Source organism: Pteronotus mesoamericanus, unplaced genomic scaffold (assembly GCF_021234165.1).
Source record: "Pteronotus mesoamericanus isolate MK-2021 breed Mesoamerican mustached bat unplaced genomic scaffold, CSHL_Meso_final contig_94, whole genome shotgun sequence".
In the NCBI taxonomy this organism is placed as follows: Eukaryota; Metazoa; Chordata; class Mammalia; order Chiroptera; family Mormoopidae; genus Pteronotus; species Pteronotus mesoamericanus.
Genome location: NW_026555285.1, coordinates 49,341,395 through 49,356,664, shown reverse-complemented (window position 1 = coordinate 49,356,664; position 15,270 = coordinate 49,341,395). Strand labels below are relative to the sequence as shown.

General features: G+C 47.0%; 1 protein-coding gene across 1 annotated transcript in view; it reads right to left on the bottom strand.

The window, feature by feature from the left end:
• KL (klotho) overlaps nt 1-15,270 on the bottom strand; it is a 31,769-nt gene that overhangs the window by 5,270 nt on the left and 11,229 nt on the right. Inside the window, exons 2-3 of the mRNA XM_054586664.1 lie at nt 2,397-2,907; nt 1,373-1,641 (exon numbers count right to left, since the gene is read on the bottom strand). Coding sequence (XP_054442639.1) covers nt 1,373-1,641; nt 2,397-2,907 — 780 coding nt within the window. The remainder of the gene's footprint in view (nt 1-1,372; nt 1,642-2,396; nt 2,908-15,270) is intronic.

The window sequence follows — 15,270 nt, the reverse complement described above, 5'->3', positions numbered from 1 at the left end:
GGGCAGGGGGCGGTTTGCTTTCCCTGCACCCTCCTTAGCGGCCTGAAGATGCCCCCTCCCGAGTTTGAGCGGCAGGGGAGTCAGCTCTTGCCACAGAAGAGACTAGGAGTCTGCTCTACAGGCGGGCGAACTTGGTCCCAAACTGCCGTAGCTCCACCCATTCTTGCAAGGGCCCATTTATGTTTCCTGAAAGGCATTTACTCTCCCACTGCCGTAGGAGGCCTGGCCCCCTCTCCGCTTTCCCTCTAACGCAGAGGCGTGGAAGCCCGGATGCTAAGCCACCGCGGGGGTGACTTGTTTCTCTCCGAGTGTCTCCCACGTGTTCAGGCGGTAAACGTGCTACTAAGCTTCGGTGTGTTCTTACCTTGATCATCTGTCCTTTATTACAGGGGTCTCAACCAAGAACTCAGAAGGGTGGAGGGGGCGTTGTCCCTCCTCCCTACAGAGGCAGGGAACTGGCCAGAAGCCCCAGCAGGCCAGGCCCCTGATACTCAACTTGGTCTCTTTCCACACTCTGCCCAGCGATGGCGGCCCTGCCACGGTCCTGCTCACTTACCACGCGCTCGGCCCACGCTGTTCTCCTGTTTGCGTGGCCGTTGCTTTCTCTGCAGGCTCCTCGCAAGGGGGGGCGCGCCTCCCTCCTCGCCTTGCACACCGCCCCCCCCCGCCCCCGCCGCCCGCACACCCCAGGCAACCAGCACAGGCCTGCGGGCGTGCTCAGCGCCCAGCGAGTGCTCACTGCTCGCTCCAACTCTAGAGAACAAATTCCCTTACAAGGAAAGAAAATTCAATTAAAGTTTAAAGTTTTGAAGCGAAATCATTAAACTAAAAATAACACCGAGAACGAGCTGCAGAGCAGGTGCTTGACGGGTATTGGCTGACCTTTTCGAAGCCCCCCCCCCCCCCCCGCAATCTCAACAACTGTTGCCTGAGGTGAGTTTGAGCAATGGTTTTCCTTCTCTACATCCTTCGGCGAGACTGAGGGCCCTCAGCGACGTCTCAGGAGGGCTCTGCTCCGTGTGCCTGCCCCGCACTCAGCAGCCCTGCTCCGACCTCAGGCAACGTGGAGCTGTGTCTCATTTACGGATCGACTCAACTGCTCTGAAAGTTTTGAAAACCACGGTGTTAAAAAGAGTGGATCTTATCAGATCTTAGCTACTCATATACTTTTGTTCCCCTGTGATTTGCAAGGTGAAGAAGCTAGGAAGAGAAGAGACGCTGGAGAGGAGGACGCAGCGCTCCAAACGACGCCCCTCGGGAACCGCGTGCGGCCAGGGAGGACGGACCAGGGGCATGACAACCTCCGAAGGAAGCTCTACTTACGAGCGAGAGGGCCTGGTGAGGCTGCTGATTGGTTTGTCAGCTGACTTACTTGAATGTAGTTGTCAGCAATCCCCCAAGCAAAGTCACAGGGAAATGTCCCTTTGAGGGGTTGATTTTCAGGTGAAGGAGGGAAGCCGTTTTTCTCGATCAGCTGTTGGTAGAACAGGGCCGAAGACTTTGGCAGCAACTTCTTATCCGGGCTCAGAAAGTCGACGTAGAAGAGTCCGCGCCGGATGCTGTAGCCTCGGTGCCACTCGAAGGCGTCCAGGAGGGTCCACGCTGTGTACCCGATGACGTCCACCCCATCCAGCCTGACGGCTGCAAAGGGAAGAGAGGACAGGAGCAAGTGGCCCTTCACGGGACACTCGCCTGTGATGGAAGCGCATTGGAGGGTTTTCCTATGCAAGGAAATAAATCATGCAGTGTGTTTACTGTTTGGTAAAACGACCTGCAAAAGGCTCTCCTCCAGCCTGGATAACTCTATAAATAAACTCTTCACAAATAGGCTCATCTCCAGTATGTTTTTATTTGCATTTCCCTCATTTCCAGCGGGTGTTCTTCCGGCCTGGGCAGATGTTCCCCTTTCTGTCCTGGGCACCTAACACTGTGCCTGATGTAATAAATGAAGAAAGTCTTTGAAAGTATGAACTACTGACTTCTCCAGAAGATGTTGATATTCTTTTTCTTTTTAATTGCTTCATTCAGTACAAAGTATAAGAACCCAAAAATACAAAGGAGAGCTAGATACCCTGGGATTTACTTAATCCTTACTGTAATCTAAAAATCTGGAGTAGGCCTTCTGAAAGTCAAGTAATTTCACACATTACAATCCAATTCCTCCAATTTACAAAATGGGTTTAAAAATTAATTTAATTTTTAAATTAATTAAATTAAATTAATTTAAGTCCCCGAATGAGAAAGGTACACCATGAATTCATTCCTATTATGGCCAAAATCAATTTCTGCCTTATGATCAAAAACTATAAATCCACATAGTTTATTACAGATCACCCTAGAGATTATTTTTAATGGTGGATTTGGGCAGGAAATTAGAAATTTATCCCCCATCCTACCTTTTAAAGTTTCCATTATAAATTTTTTGAGGTAATACATATATTTGGCATCATCTTGCTTGGTGGTCCCTGAGACAAACCAGCCGTTTTCCACGATAAATATCTGAGGGTGGTTGTATTCGAGGTCGACCCAGGAGAGCAGCTGCCTCAGGCTGGGCGATTCCACTTGGCGGAACTTCATGGGAGGGTCCAGGAGCTGAAAGCTCAAGGTCGGTCCAAAGGAAAGAGCAAAGAAGTCAGCTGTTCCTTTGATGAACTTTTTCTCAGGCTCCGTGAAAACAGGCAGGAGAGATGAAAGGTTGTTCTTCATGCTCTCGGGATAGTCACCATCAATAAATATGGGCTTGGCAAACCAGCCAAGAACAAAGTCAAGAGATTTCTGGCATTCTTGGATGCTGTGATCTGTCATTCTTCGAGGGCTGATCCAGTGAGAACCTAGGGCAATGGACACCTGCCCCCCCTGAGTCGGACGGAAAGACGTGTTGTAGAGGTGCCAGATTTTGGCATGAGCCTGAAAAAACAAAACAGAAAGAAGAAGAAAAAAGCCCATGGTAAATTTATTTCTGATTCGGAGGAGAAGTATAATCCATATTTGAATCCCCAGCCCTACCCGTATGTTTCTCATCAAGCCTAACCTAATGACTAACCCCACGAGGGGAACGTCGCCTGGCATCAATAAATCATTTCAGAGGTCGGTCAGCCCACAGCGAACTGAAATGATGGCCACTGTCTTCAGTCGCCAGTGGAAAATGTGAATTTTTGGTGTCGAATGTGTACTTATTTTTCATGCTTGGAAAAATTAATGAAATAAGAATCTGTTATAATATCTTACTGCTTAATTGACTTTGCATTATGTACTTTTTAATTAATAGGCTTCTTGAAAAGAACCAAACCCCAATCTGCGATCACACCAGGAATTTCTAAATAGGATTATACTTTTTTTTTTTTTTTTTAATCCTAAGAGACTGGGAGTTTTCAAGTTTGGCTCAAACTGTTGGAGCCAATTTAGTATTTTGTAGTCATCTCTCAGAGATAAAATTCTAACACATGTTCTCACCATCTCTATTCTTCCCTAAGAAGAATCAGTGCTGTAAATTGAGGGACCAGCTCCAACATGTAACCTGAGGCCACCCTCCAGAACTCGGGGACCGTGCCGACTTCCCGGGGGGCCTGGCCATCGAGGGATGGGCAAAGAGCAGAAAACCACCTGTGCACAGTTCTGAGGGACCTGATGCCTGTCGTGGGTCAGTGCCCTGCCCGGAGTCTCCTACGGCCATGACATGGGCTTGGCTCCCCTAACACCGAGGTCACACGCCCACAAACCCCCCTGACTTCTGCTCTTTTATTGTCATGTGCTCCCTTCTTATTGATAAAGAATAGGGAGGATGAGAGGAGTCTTCCCACCTTATTGGAATTATGTTTCCCTTACTTTTCAATTCCTCAGGTGACTCTGTTTTGCTACCAGTACACGCGCTGTTCATCAGCCTGTTACTCCCCTAACGTATCCTAACGGCTCTTTCAACCCTGCCGGGTTCTTAGTCTCCGACGTGGCCCTGCCAATGCTCACCCGCTCCCTGGGCCGAAAGGAGCCCCTTCGCTCGTCCGCCTCAGACCCCCTTCGCTCTTCCCTAAACGTTCTTCCCGTGGATCGTCTGAGTGCACGCGTCCGGGAAAGGCCTCACCGCTCTCCTTAGGAGTTCAGCCAAACATTTCGGTGGAATGCAAGAGTTTATGTTGAACTTTCATTTTTAGCCTCTTACTCAATATCTGTTTCATTGCACTGAGCGTATTTTTTTTTCATGACCCGAAGCAGCTATCTGTTCGCCAAGAAGGAAAGGCCGAATCAAATGCTGATCCGAAGAATAGCGACATTTGCCCACCTGACTGAAAAACTGCTGGCTTTGTGGCATTTCCATCTTTCTCTGTCCTCCTCCCCTGTGACATCCCGTCCCTCCTTTTCCAATGGACCAGAAACCTCAGCCTGACATTTAACAATGAACCAGAAAAGAAAGGGACCCCTCCACGCTGGTCCTCAGGACACGGGGCCAGGGCACTTGACCAATGGGAGCCCGCGGGAGGCCTACCCGGCAGGCCGGTCCTCTCCTGCAGTCGCTCTGCAAAAGGAGCACGCGGTGGGCGGGGCCAGGCCGCGGGGCAGGACAGCGGCCCGAGGGCGTCCTAGCTGGAGTCAGGGTCCTACGGTGCGGAAAGTCTCACCGGAAGGACTTTCACGCGGCTCAGAGGCGGCTGGGCAAGGAAACAGAGGACCCAGGCCGTGCAAAGTGCACACGTTTTATTGGATGTCAGATAAAATTCCTGCTCTGTCGTTTTTAATTGTGCGCCTTTCACCACATGCCCGCGCAGGGAAGACTGGCTTCCCTGTGTCCCTCAGTGGCCGTTCAGAGGGTGAAATGAGAGGCTTTGGGTACAGCACCCAACACGAAGTTTGCATACGGGAGGGTCTCCGTGAATGTTTATTCCTTCTGTCCCCAACTTCTGTCCCCAAGGGACGAGCAGACGGAAAAGGAAGACGGTGCCGCTAAGGAGACACCCCTGCGGAGGACAGAAAGCAGCCCATAGTGACGACGGGACATGAGATCCACCTGGGGTGTGGGTGAGAAGAGGTGGGTTTGGGCCCCAGCCGGCCCTCTCTCCATTACCAGCCTTAGCTGTTCCTCTGTACAGGTGGGAACGGCATCGGCCCTCCTTAGGGACCGCGTGAGGATTAAAGGCTGTGATGCAAGTGAAAGGCTCCACCGAGCTGTGTATCGTTTAGAGAAGCATAAATTCGCAACACTGGAAGGCAGGGCGGTTAATTTTATGCATCAGGCTGGCTGGGCTAAGGGAGCCCCAGCCAGCTGGTGGGCCCTGGGTGAGCGCCCAGCCAAGCTGCTCCGTGGGAGTGCGGCCTCCGCCGCCCTCTGTTTAACCAAGCACCCTGCAGGGACCCTGCCGCCAGGGCCAAAAGCCACCGCGAGTTCCTGATAGGCCTTCCCAACAGGAGCCCTTGGGATCCGCTGTCTTCCCTGCCTCCCACGGCCCGCACGCCTTCCGCGTCTTTTGGATGAGAGCCTTGTGGGGCTTACCCAAACCCATCTTTTGGGTTGAACCGACCAATTTGGCGCTTGCCTGGGAACTCCAAAGCACCCCACCCACAGGCCCGAATAAAGGCACATGTCCCTGTCTGTCTGCTGCTTCTGCCCTCTGCCCTGACGCCCCCAGGCGCCCCTCCAGGCCTGCCAAGCACATCCTCCAGGACCTCGATTCCGTGGCTCCTGTGTCCTGTGGTTAAACAGGCCCCCACGCAGCATGCCGTGCTCCACGGAGCACACATGAGCTCAACGAAACCATGGAGACATCCTTCCTGGGTCTGCCTGGGAGAGCCCTTCTGGACGAGGTTGGCTTTGCTGATGGGCTAAGTGAAGACGGTTGCCTGCACCCAAGAGGGCGGGCATGGTTCCGCCGAGGTCCAAACAGGACGGAAAGCACAGGAAGAATGAGCCTGCGCGCTTGCCGAACCACCTGCTGCCGCGGCGGCCCCTGGCTCCTTCCTCTCCGGCCGCCACCTGCTTTCCTGATTGGGAGGCTTCTCCAGCTGCGTACACGTGGGCCGATCCCTCTCATACACCTCTGTCTGTGTTAGTTCTGCAGGTCTGGGTCCCTGGGGAGCCCCAACTAATACAGAAAGCATCTCAGGAGTCACTTAGCTAACCCCTCACCCCCTTCCATACCCCCGGCTGGATCTGATAGTTGACTGCTCCCAGCGGCAGCCCCAACGGGAGGCCATTCCACGCGTGGCACCTTCTCCCAGAAGTCTCCCACCTCCTCTCCTATCCCGACCTGCCTTGCTGAGCTGCCTGGACACCCCTCTTTTCTTACGTCACTTGCCTGCCTCCCAGCCTGAGCTGAGCCCCCAAAGGCGTCCCCTGGCTCCCTCCTCGTCACACGGAGGCCCCGTGTCTGTCCCGCTTAAGTAAACTCCACATCACCTCCTCATGAGCTCATGTCCCTTCGGGGTGGCAGGCTGGAGTCACCAGAGACAATGAGGCGAGGGGAGCCGGGTCCCTGTTTGCCCCATTGTAACAAGAAGGATGATGGGCCGAGGACGGTTATGCATGGTTTTGCACTGCTTTCTGGTTATTCGGGGTATGGTCATCCTACAACCTTGTTCTTTTAAGATTAAAATTGAATAAAGCTATTGACAAGGACTCAGGGAAATGATTAACGGTAGGAGCCAGAATGTTTATCTAAATACTATTCCTAATGGCAAAATACTGACACCAATTGAAATGTCCAACATTCAAATACCTTTACACCACGATAGGCACGTTTTAATACACGGTGGTATAACTAAAGAAATACTACTATTCAGATGTTACAAATAATACAGAAAAATGTCTATTCATGTAAAATATGGTCATAAAATACTAACGGAACAAAAAGCAGGTTACAAAGCAATATGTAGGTTTTAATTGCATTTTAAAGAAAATATTTAAAATACTGAAGAAAAATACGTATGTAAAGATCTAGAAGGATATTTATAACTTGTTAAAGAAAAGGTTTTGTAACAGGACTGTGGGAGGTATAATTGGCTTCATTTTGCGTATCTCCATGTCTTTTATTTCTTACTGCCCACATGCATTGCTTTAGAAGCAAGACAAAAACTTCGAGTTCAGAGCAGGAAAGTAGCCCATGGGAGCTGCAGGGCGGGCCCTGCTGGACCCCTGTGATGGTTATTTGAAGGCCGTGATGTCATGAAAGTCCTCCTGACTGTCCTCTAACCAACTCCCCCCCCCCAAGTCTCTGCCTCAAGCCCCCCTCCGGGGCACACCAAGCCCATGTGGAGCCCTGAGACTCCCCAGGCTTCCACGTGTCTACAGGCTCAGCTCTCACATGTTGCACCCTCTCCCAGACCCTCCAGCCTCACCCTCCTCATAAAGCAGCTCAGACATCACCGCCCCCAGGAAGTCTTCCCTGACCTCTTCCCTCTCCCTGCCCTTAAATGTCTATTCCATGTGTCTCCACACCTGGCCTCTATCAGAAACCTTAACCACATGATGCTGCATTTATTTAACTGCCTAGGTCATAGGTGTTTCAAAGGCATCGACTAGGGCTTCTCTCTCTCTAGTCTCAGATTCCAGCGAAGTGTCTGGGCAGAGTAAGTATTCAGTAAACAGACGTGGAAGAATGTAAGCTGGCTGACAGAACCAGATCAAAAAGTCTGAGACAACAGCAAACAATTTTCTGAGCCAGAGCAGCTCAACTCTCTCATAAGATATCCTGGTTGTGTGTTATTTCTGAGACCTTGAGAGAGAGAACCCTCAGGCAGACTTCATTAAAAAGTAAATTATGAGGGACCTGGCATGCTAAAACCAATGCCGCGTTGCCTCAAAATGCACTAAGAGTACATTGCGGTGGAACAGACCCTCCAGTGCATGATAGCCTCCTCACTTTCTCTTTTTTTATTGTATTTTAGTGATTATGCTATTACAGGTGTCCCAGTTCTTCCCCCTCAGCCCCCTCCACCCAGCCCCCCTCACTCGGCCTCGATGCAGGTTTTTGAAATGCAGAGTACGAAAAACCTCGAATAAATAGATCTCGTATTTCTTTACCAATCAGCTAGTGTCACCAAATCTCAGAAGTCGAATAAAATACTCTGAATTTCATAGCACATTTTCTTGCTAAGCTGTAAGCACCTTGTCATTTATCTATTTGTATCCTTCCTAGAGGCCAACAGGCACTTCCCCCCAAATAAGGCATTTAAAAATAGGCAGTGAAGGGTCACCTCGGGGGCAGCTCCACGCGGGCCCCAGCCCCCGCCCAGCTCGGGCCCGCGTGGGGAGGGCCGCGCAGGCAACTCACGGCCGGCGGGCGGAGCCCAGAGGGCAGGAGCCGGGCCCGCAGTGCACAGGGGAGAGCTCTGCACGGGGCTTCCCCGGGTCCTTGGCCGGGGGCACACGAGCTGAGACTGCGTGGGGCTGAACCAAGAGCAGCTGCCCCGGGCCCGCGAGCTGAATGTCGCAGGTCGGGCAGGCCGCGGGGACGGTGCGGCTCTGGAAGCCGTGGGAGAGAAGCAGGGCCGGCCGCGCCGCTGTGCGGTTGGAATCCAGAAAGGTCGGACCTGCGGGCTCAGGCCGAGGCTGATAGACCGGCTCTAGCAAAGACTGACTCCGAGTGTGGCATGTTTAAAAAAATAATCCTCTGGTAATTGTCTGGAGAACAAAATACCATCCCTTTAAAGGAATACAATATTAACCAGACTCGTTCTCATTATCATTTATATTGTCCAGAGTATAATAAAAAATTACTAGACATTGAAAAAGAAGGAAAATTAAAACCTTAATTAAAAAAAAAAAAAGCTTTCAAAAGAAATAGAAACCGAAGCCAAAAAGACCTAGAAGGCTTTTAACGTAGCTTTTAGAAATATGTCCAAGGATTGCAAGGAAAAGATAAAAACCAAAAGTGAACAAATGGGGTATAAAAACAGAGAGATGGGGGAAAAAACACGAGAAATGGGGAAAGGGGGGAAATTATAGAACCAAAAAGTAAAATATATAAAATAAAAATTTTATTGAATGAATTTAACAATATAAATTCTATATAGACTATGTAATAAAGATGAATAATGAAATAAAAATATATTAAAAGCTATATCTAAAAAGCCAGCAAAATAATAAAAATAAAATACTAAGAAATGTTTGATTCACTGAGCAGTATGGATGAAGAAAGAAACAAAAACTGATAGGACAAACAGAAATCAAATAAGATGGTAAACATAAACCCAATCATATCAATAATTATGTTAAAAAATGTACTAAATGCTCCAAGTAAAAGACAGATGTTATCAAACTAGATTTTGAAACAGTAAGTTCCAGCTACATTCTGTGTTCAAGAAATACACTTTAAAGTGTCAGCTAAATTGGAAGAAAAAAGATGGACAGAGATGTATCAACATGTAGTAAGCATAAAAAATCTGGCACAGGTATATTAATAACAAAATAGACTTCAAGACAAGAAGTGTTACCAGAGGTAAAGATGGATATTTCTTAATGATAAGAGGGTCATTTCATTGAGAAGATATAATTCTAAATGTAATAATAACAGCTTTCAAATACATAAAGCAAAAATTCATAGAATTTTTTTTAAGAAGTAGACAACCAGACAGCGGGTTGAAGATTTTAACTCCCCTCTCAGTAAGTGAAGAAAGAGCAAAAAATCAGTAAGTATATAAACTGTCTAAACAATGTCATAAACCAAATTGAGCTAATTGACATTTAGGATTTAGGCCAACACTACCCTAAACAATTCTTTCAAGTTGTAGATGAAATGTTTATAAATATAAACCACATCCTAGAACATAAAATAAATTTCAACAGATTGAATCAGTAATCAAAACCTCCTAGTGGCTTAGCTGGTCAGAGCATCATCCCAACCTGTGAGAGCTGGGGGTTCAGTCCCCGGTCAGGGCACACGCAAGAACCAACCAATGAATGTATAAATAAGCAGAACAATAAATCAATGTTTCTCTCTCTGCCTCTCTCTCTTCCTCTCTCCCTCTAAAAATCAATCAATAACTTTTTTTAAAAAACCCTTTCAACAAAGAAAAATTGAAGGTGAGTGGCCTTAATGGTAAATGATACCAAACATTTAAAGAAGAATTAACACCAATCCTTCTCACACAAAGCTACAGACCAATATCCCTTATTAAATAGAGACAAAAATCCTCCAAAAATACTAGCAAAAGTATTTCAGCAGCATTTTAAAAGGATTATACATATTAATCAAGTAGGATTTATCCCAGGAATGCAAGAATAGTTCAACACATGAAAATCAATCAATGTAATATATCACTGTAAAAGGAAAACTTCTGGGGGGGGGGGGGTTCCTATCGTATAAAGACAAACACAGGCCTCTACTGCATATGACTTCCCCCTGAAATTTCTTCAATTTATAGTAGATTCAAAAAGAATAAAATACTAAAGAATAAATTTAATCACTCTCACAACTTTTATTTACATTATTGTACTGAGGTCCTAGCCAGAGAGGTGAGACAAATCAAAAAAAATAAAAGGCATGTTGATTGGAAAGGAAAATAACTCTATTATTCATAGAAAACATGACTATCTATATAGAAATCCTAAGGGATCTAAAAATAAACTATTAGAACTAATAAATAAGTTTCGCAAGTTAATAGAATACATTAATATGCAAAAAATCATTTGTATTTGTATATATGCACAAAAAACATTTGGGAATTTTAACTTAAAATAACACTAAAACCATAAAATACCTAGGAACAATTTAACAAAAATCACAAAAGATGTGCAAGACTGTTACTGTGACATCTACAAAATATTCCTAAGATCTAAATAAAGGGAGAGAGATGCCACTTTTTTATGGATGGGAAGTCTCAATAGTGTCCATTCTCCCCATACTGATCTATAGATTCAATTGCATCCCATTCAATATCTCAACAAATTTTTAGTAGAAATTGGCAAGTTGATCCTAAAATAATTATGATAATTCAAAGGACATAGAAGAGTTAAGATAAATTTCAAAAGGAGGAACAAAGTTGAAGCATTCATACTACCCGATTTCAAGACTTACTATAAAGCTCTAATGATCAACAAATTGTGATACCAGCATAAAGACAGACAAAGAGATTCAAAGAAAAGAATAGAGAGTTCAAAACTAAACCCACAGCCAAGTGATTTTTTACCAATGCACCAAAAGACTTACATGGCAAAAAGAGAGCCTTTTCAACAAATGATCTTGCATTCAGAAAATGTTCAGGAAAAAAACAAACCCAATCTTACACCTTGTATAAAAATTCAGTGAAGACATGTCAGAGATCCAAATGTAAATGCTAAAACTATTAAGTTTGTAGATCAAAACATGGCCTTTTGATCATGGGATAGGAAAAGACTTCTCAGGACACAGAAAGTACAAATCACGAAAGAAAAAAATAATACACCAGACTTCATCAAAATTAAAATCTGCTCTTTAAAAGTTTACAATGTGAAAAGATAAACCACTGAAGGGAAATACTAAAAATATATCTGACAAAAAGTTCTCTTCAAAATAAGTACAACAATCCTAACGATCAATAGCAAAAGAGAAGCAACACCTCCCACCATGAACAAAAGCTTTGAAGAGACATTTCACGAAAACATCTGCACCAACGCTCAACGTCAACCTCATCAGGGGAATGAAAACCGAGGCACGGTGAGCAATCACACCCACTTGGAATGCCCACAGTGACAGACCGATGTCAGAGTGTGACCTGGCTGGAAAGCAACGGGAACTTCATGAGTTGCTGGTGGGAATATAAATAGTACCACCACTTCGGAAAACTATCTGTCAGTATCTTAAAAATTAAAACTTTACGATTCAGCCATTCCACACACAAGGGCAATGACAAAGTCCACAAAAAGACTTGTACAATATCAAGATAAAAACTTACAAAAATGGCCCTGGCGGGGTGGCTCACTTGGCTGGAGAGTATCATCCATACACCAAAAGGTCGCGGGTTCAATCCCTGGTCAGGGCACATTTCTAGGTTGTGGGTTCCATCCACATTTGAGGCACATACAGGAAGCAACCAATTGATGTTTCTCTCTCACATGGATGTTCCTCTCTCTCCCTCTCTCCCACCCTCCCTCTCTCTTGGGCAAGGATTAAAAATAAAAACTTACAAAAATGACTTGTTCACTGATGCCTATAGCAGCTTTATTCTCAACAGTAACAAACTGAAGACAACACCAATGCCCACCAACAGCAGTTATGCATGAACACTGCGGTCTGTGGACATAGTGCAGCGCTACTCAGCGATGAGAGGAATAAGCTGGTGTTTCACATCGCAGAGGGGATTAACCTCTAAAAGAGTGTGCGGAGCGAAAGAACCAAGACACAACAAGGTCATCACACGGTGGCATGGTTGCATTTACATAAAGTGAGAAGGATTACTGCCTGGTGATAGACATGTAAAAGGGGGAGAGGTTCAAGGACAACAGGGAAAGCACAAAGGAAGACACCCCCTTCCACGGGGGTCCCGGGCAGGAAGCCGCAGTGAGGAGGCCGGCGGGCGGCTGCGCGGAGGGCTCCGGAGCCGGCCAGGACGAGGGTGGTGTTTATGCCTGAAATAAATCTCAGCGGTAATACCACCTGGGCCGCTTTTTGCTATCATTCCACAGATTTTTTTTAAAAAATTGAAATGGAATAATTCTTAAAGTATTAGTTTAATCCTGCAAATAATCTTAACTAAATTGGCTGAGACCAACAATTCAAAAAGCTCATTGTGTCTACTCCTTACCCAAGGAGGGCCCCCAAGACATTGTTTTAGTTCTAAATGAAGGGTGTGCTATTTAGAGAAAGGTCACAGGACTGGACACATTTTGGAGAGCACTGGAGGGTTGTTTTTTTTTCTCTTTGGTATCCTCTTGTAAGTTAAAGAACAGTATCATGATTGCGCATCTAAGGACTTTTAAAAGTTACAGCTACCCTGTGCTGGTACCCCAGTACTTCCACGGGCCTAATGTTCGCGTTTAATACCAAATCATTCCTCTTCTATCAGCACAGCTTCGTGCCGTCAGAGAGAATTTCAAGCAACCTCCCACAAAATAACTGTCTAAAGAGCTCCTAGGTAGGTTCCCAAGAGAGCCATCTTTACTCAGATCCGTGAAAATAACCCGTGTTCTCTGTGTGCAGCTCCCGAAGCCTTGACCGGGAGCCGCCTCTCGCGCTCACCTGTGCCAGGACCCCACGTCGGCCTTCCCGGCACCGGCTCCAACATATGGGAATAGGCAGCAGCTGGGCCTGCTTGCCTTCACTTGGGTCTCCTTAGCAAATTACAGAAGCAGAGTTTTTTTTAGCCACACGGCCCCCTACAAATTCACAGGAGGATCAGCGCTGTTTTCACATCACGGGGAGTCTCTTACCTCCCCACCCCGCCCTCTGTCAGGGCTGGTCCATTCTCACTGCCTGGCAGCCAGGACCGGGCCCTTCGAAGTGGAAGGAACATCCCAGTCCTCCCCTGGGACCTAAATGCCCCTCTGCCTTCTGTGTAGGACGGCCTGTCCCAAGGAGCAGCCCCTCATTAACCCCCCACACACGCAAGTGCCACTTTCCTCAGTGAGTCAGAGAGAAACGCTCACTCCTTCCGCCCTGAGCTCAGCGCTCATCTCCGGGGACACCCAGTCACCCCTCCCCCGCTGCCCTTCGCACACAGGAAGTCGGGGAGGGTATCGGGCCTCTTCTTAGTTCTTCCTAAGTGGGGGGCTCTTCACCAAGACCCTCCACTCTGCATCGACCACGGAGCTGAATGGGAGCGGCCTGAACGTTCAACAACACAGCTCATTCACTTATTGATTCTTTCAGGCTGATGTTGTTTAAGGAGCTAGCGTGTGTCAGTCATAGTTCTAGATTGGTGGGAACAACCTAATCACCGAACACCTACTCTGCGATAGATACATAAGCACTGGGAATACAGAAATGAACAAAGTCCCCGGCTTCGGCACAGGCCGTTACAACCGCACGCCTAACACGGGTAGGAACACTGATCCCCCACGTTCACCAAGGGGGACATGGGGGTCCTGATGTTAGGAGCGTCCCATGCAGCCACAATATATTGGTATGTTCCCTGTCATACAATTTTGATTTTAAACCTTTATTAAGATCTTCAACGTGAAAGCGGTCGCTGGGTAGGATTGCGCAAACTGTCTCTTCTTCCATTCTACAGAACCAAACTGGAGATGAGACCGCCTCTAGAAATCACAAGAAACCATGCAGACGCTAGTTTTAAGGAATGGACAGAACATTAGATAATAGATTTATTTTACTTTCTTACTGTGGTAAATATACACAACATAAAATTTACACTCCACTCATTTCTAAGTGTGCAATTTGATAACGTGCGTCCAACGTCCACTGCACGCAAGCAGACTAGGCTCTGGAAACACGGCGTGGACAAGACGCAGCACCTGCTCTCAGCGCACGTTTAATGTTGTTCATCTGTCCGGCAGGAAAGCGGCAAAACTAAGACGACGCTGGTTTCTCTTCTCCTAGTTTAGTTGAACGTCCCGAGTCGGCCAGCAGGCATCTTCTCTGAGGCTGTCCTGCGGGCGAGGAGGCAGCGGCCTCCCCTAAGCCTGGGGGGGTTGGGGGGAGAAGCGCACCTGGAGGTGCTGACGTGGGAGGAGCCCGTCTGCAGTGGGCGGGGAGGAGCCACGCTGACCCGGGCTTGCCCAAGTGCGCCCATTTGTGTGAGGAGGGAGAGAGGCTGCCCCCCTCGACAGCAAGGAGGGTTTGCAACCTCCATTCCTAAAGTCCCCAGCGCTCTTCCCCCATTCTGTGAGTCACCCCCGGTCCTTCTAATTGAGTCCCTTCTCTCCCTTGACCTAGGTTTAACTAGACTTGGTCATTTGCACGTATAGAAGGCCTTGGCATGCCTATAATAACCACATTTGAGATTCTAGAAGAGCACACTCAGTTCAAGGCATGATTTCAATAACTAGGCAAAGTAAAGGCCAGGGTAGATTTTTCAAATTATGGAGTAGTTTTGGAGATTTGTTACTTCATGATCGTTTGATCTGGACTTTTTTAAAACTAGGTTACATAAAAGGCCTTATTCACTTTTTTAAAAATTTATTGATCTGAGAGAGAGAGAGGAAGAGAGAGGGTGATTCACTGTTCCACTTACTTATGCACTCACTGGTTGCTTCTTGTACGTGCCCTGACCAGGGATCGAACCTGCAACCTTGGTGCATCAGGACACCACTCTAACCAACTGAGCTACCTGTCCAGAGCCCTTATTTGTTTGTTTTTAAAGAAAAACTTTCTCCAAAGAAGTAAAAATGATTTTATAACTCACTTTGAG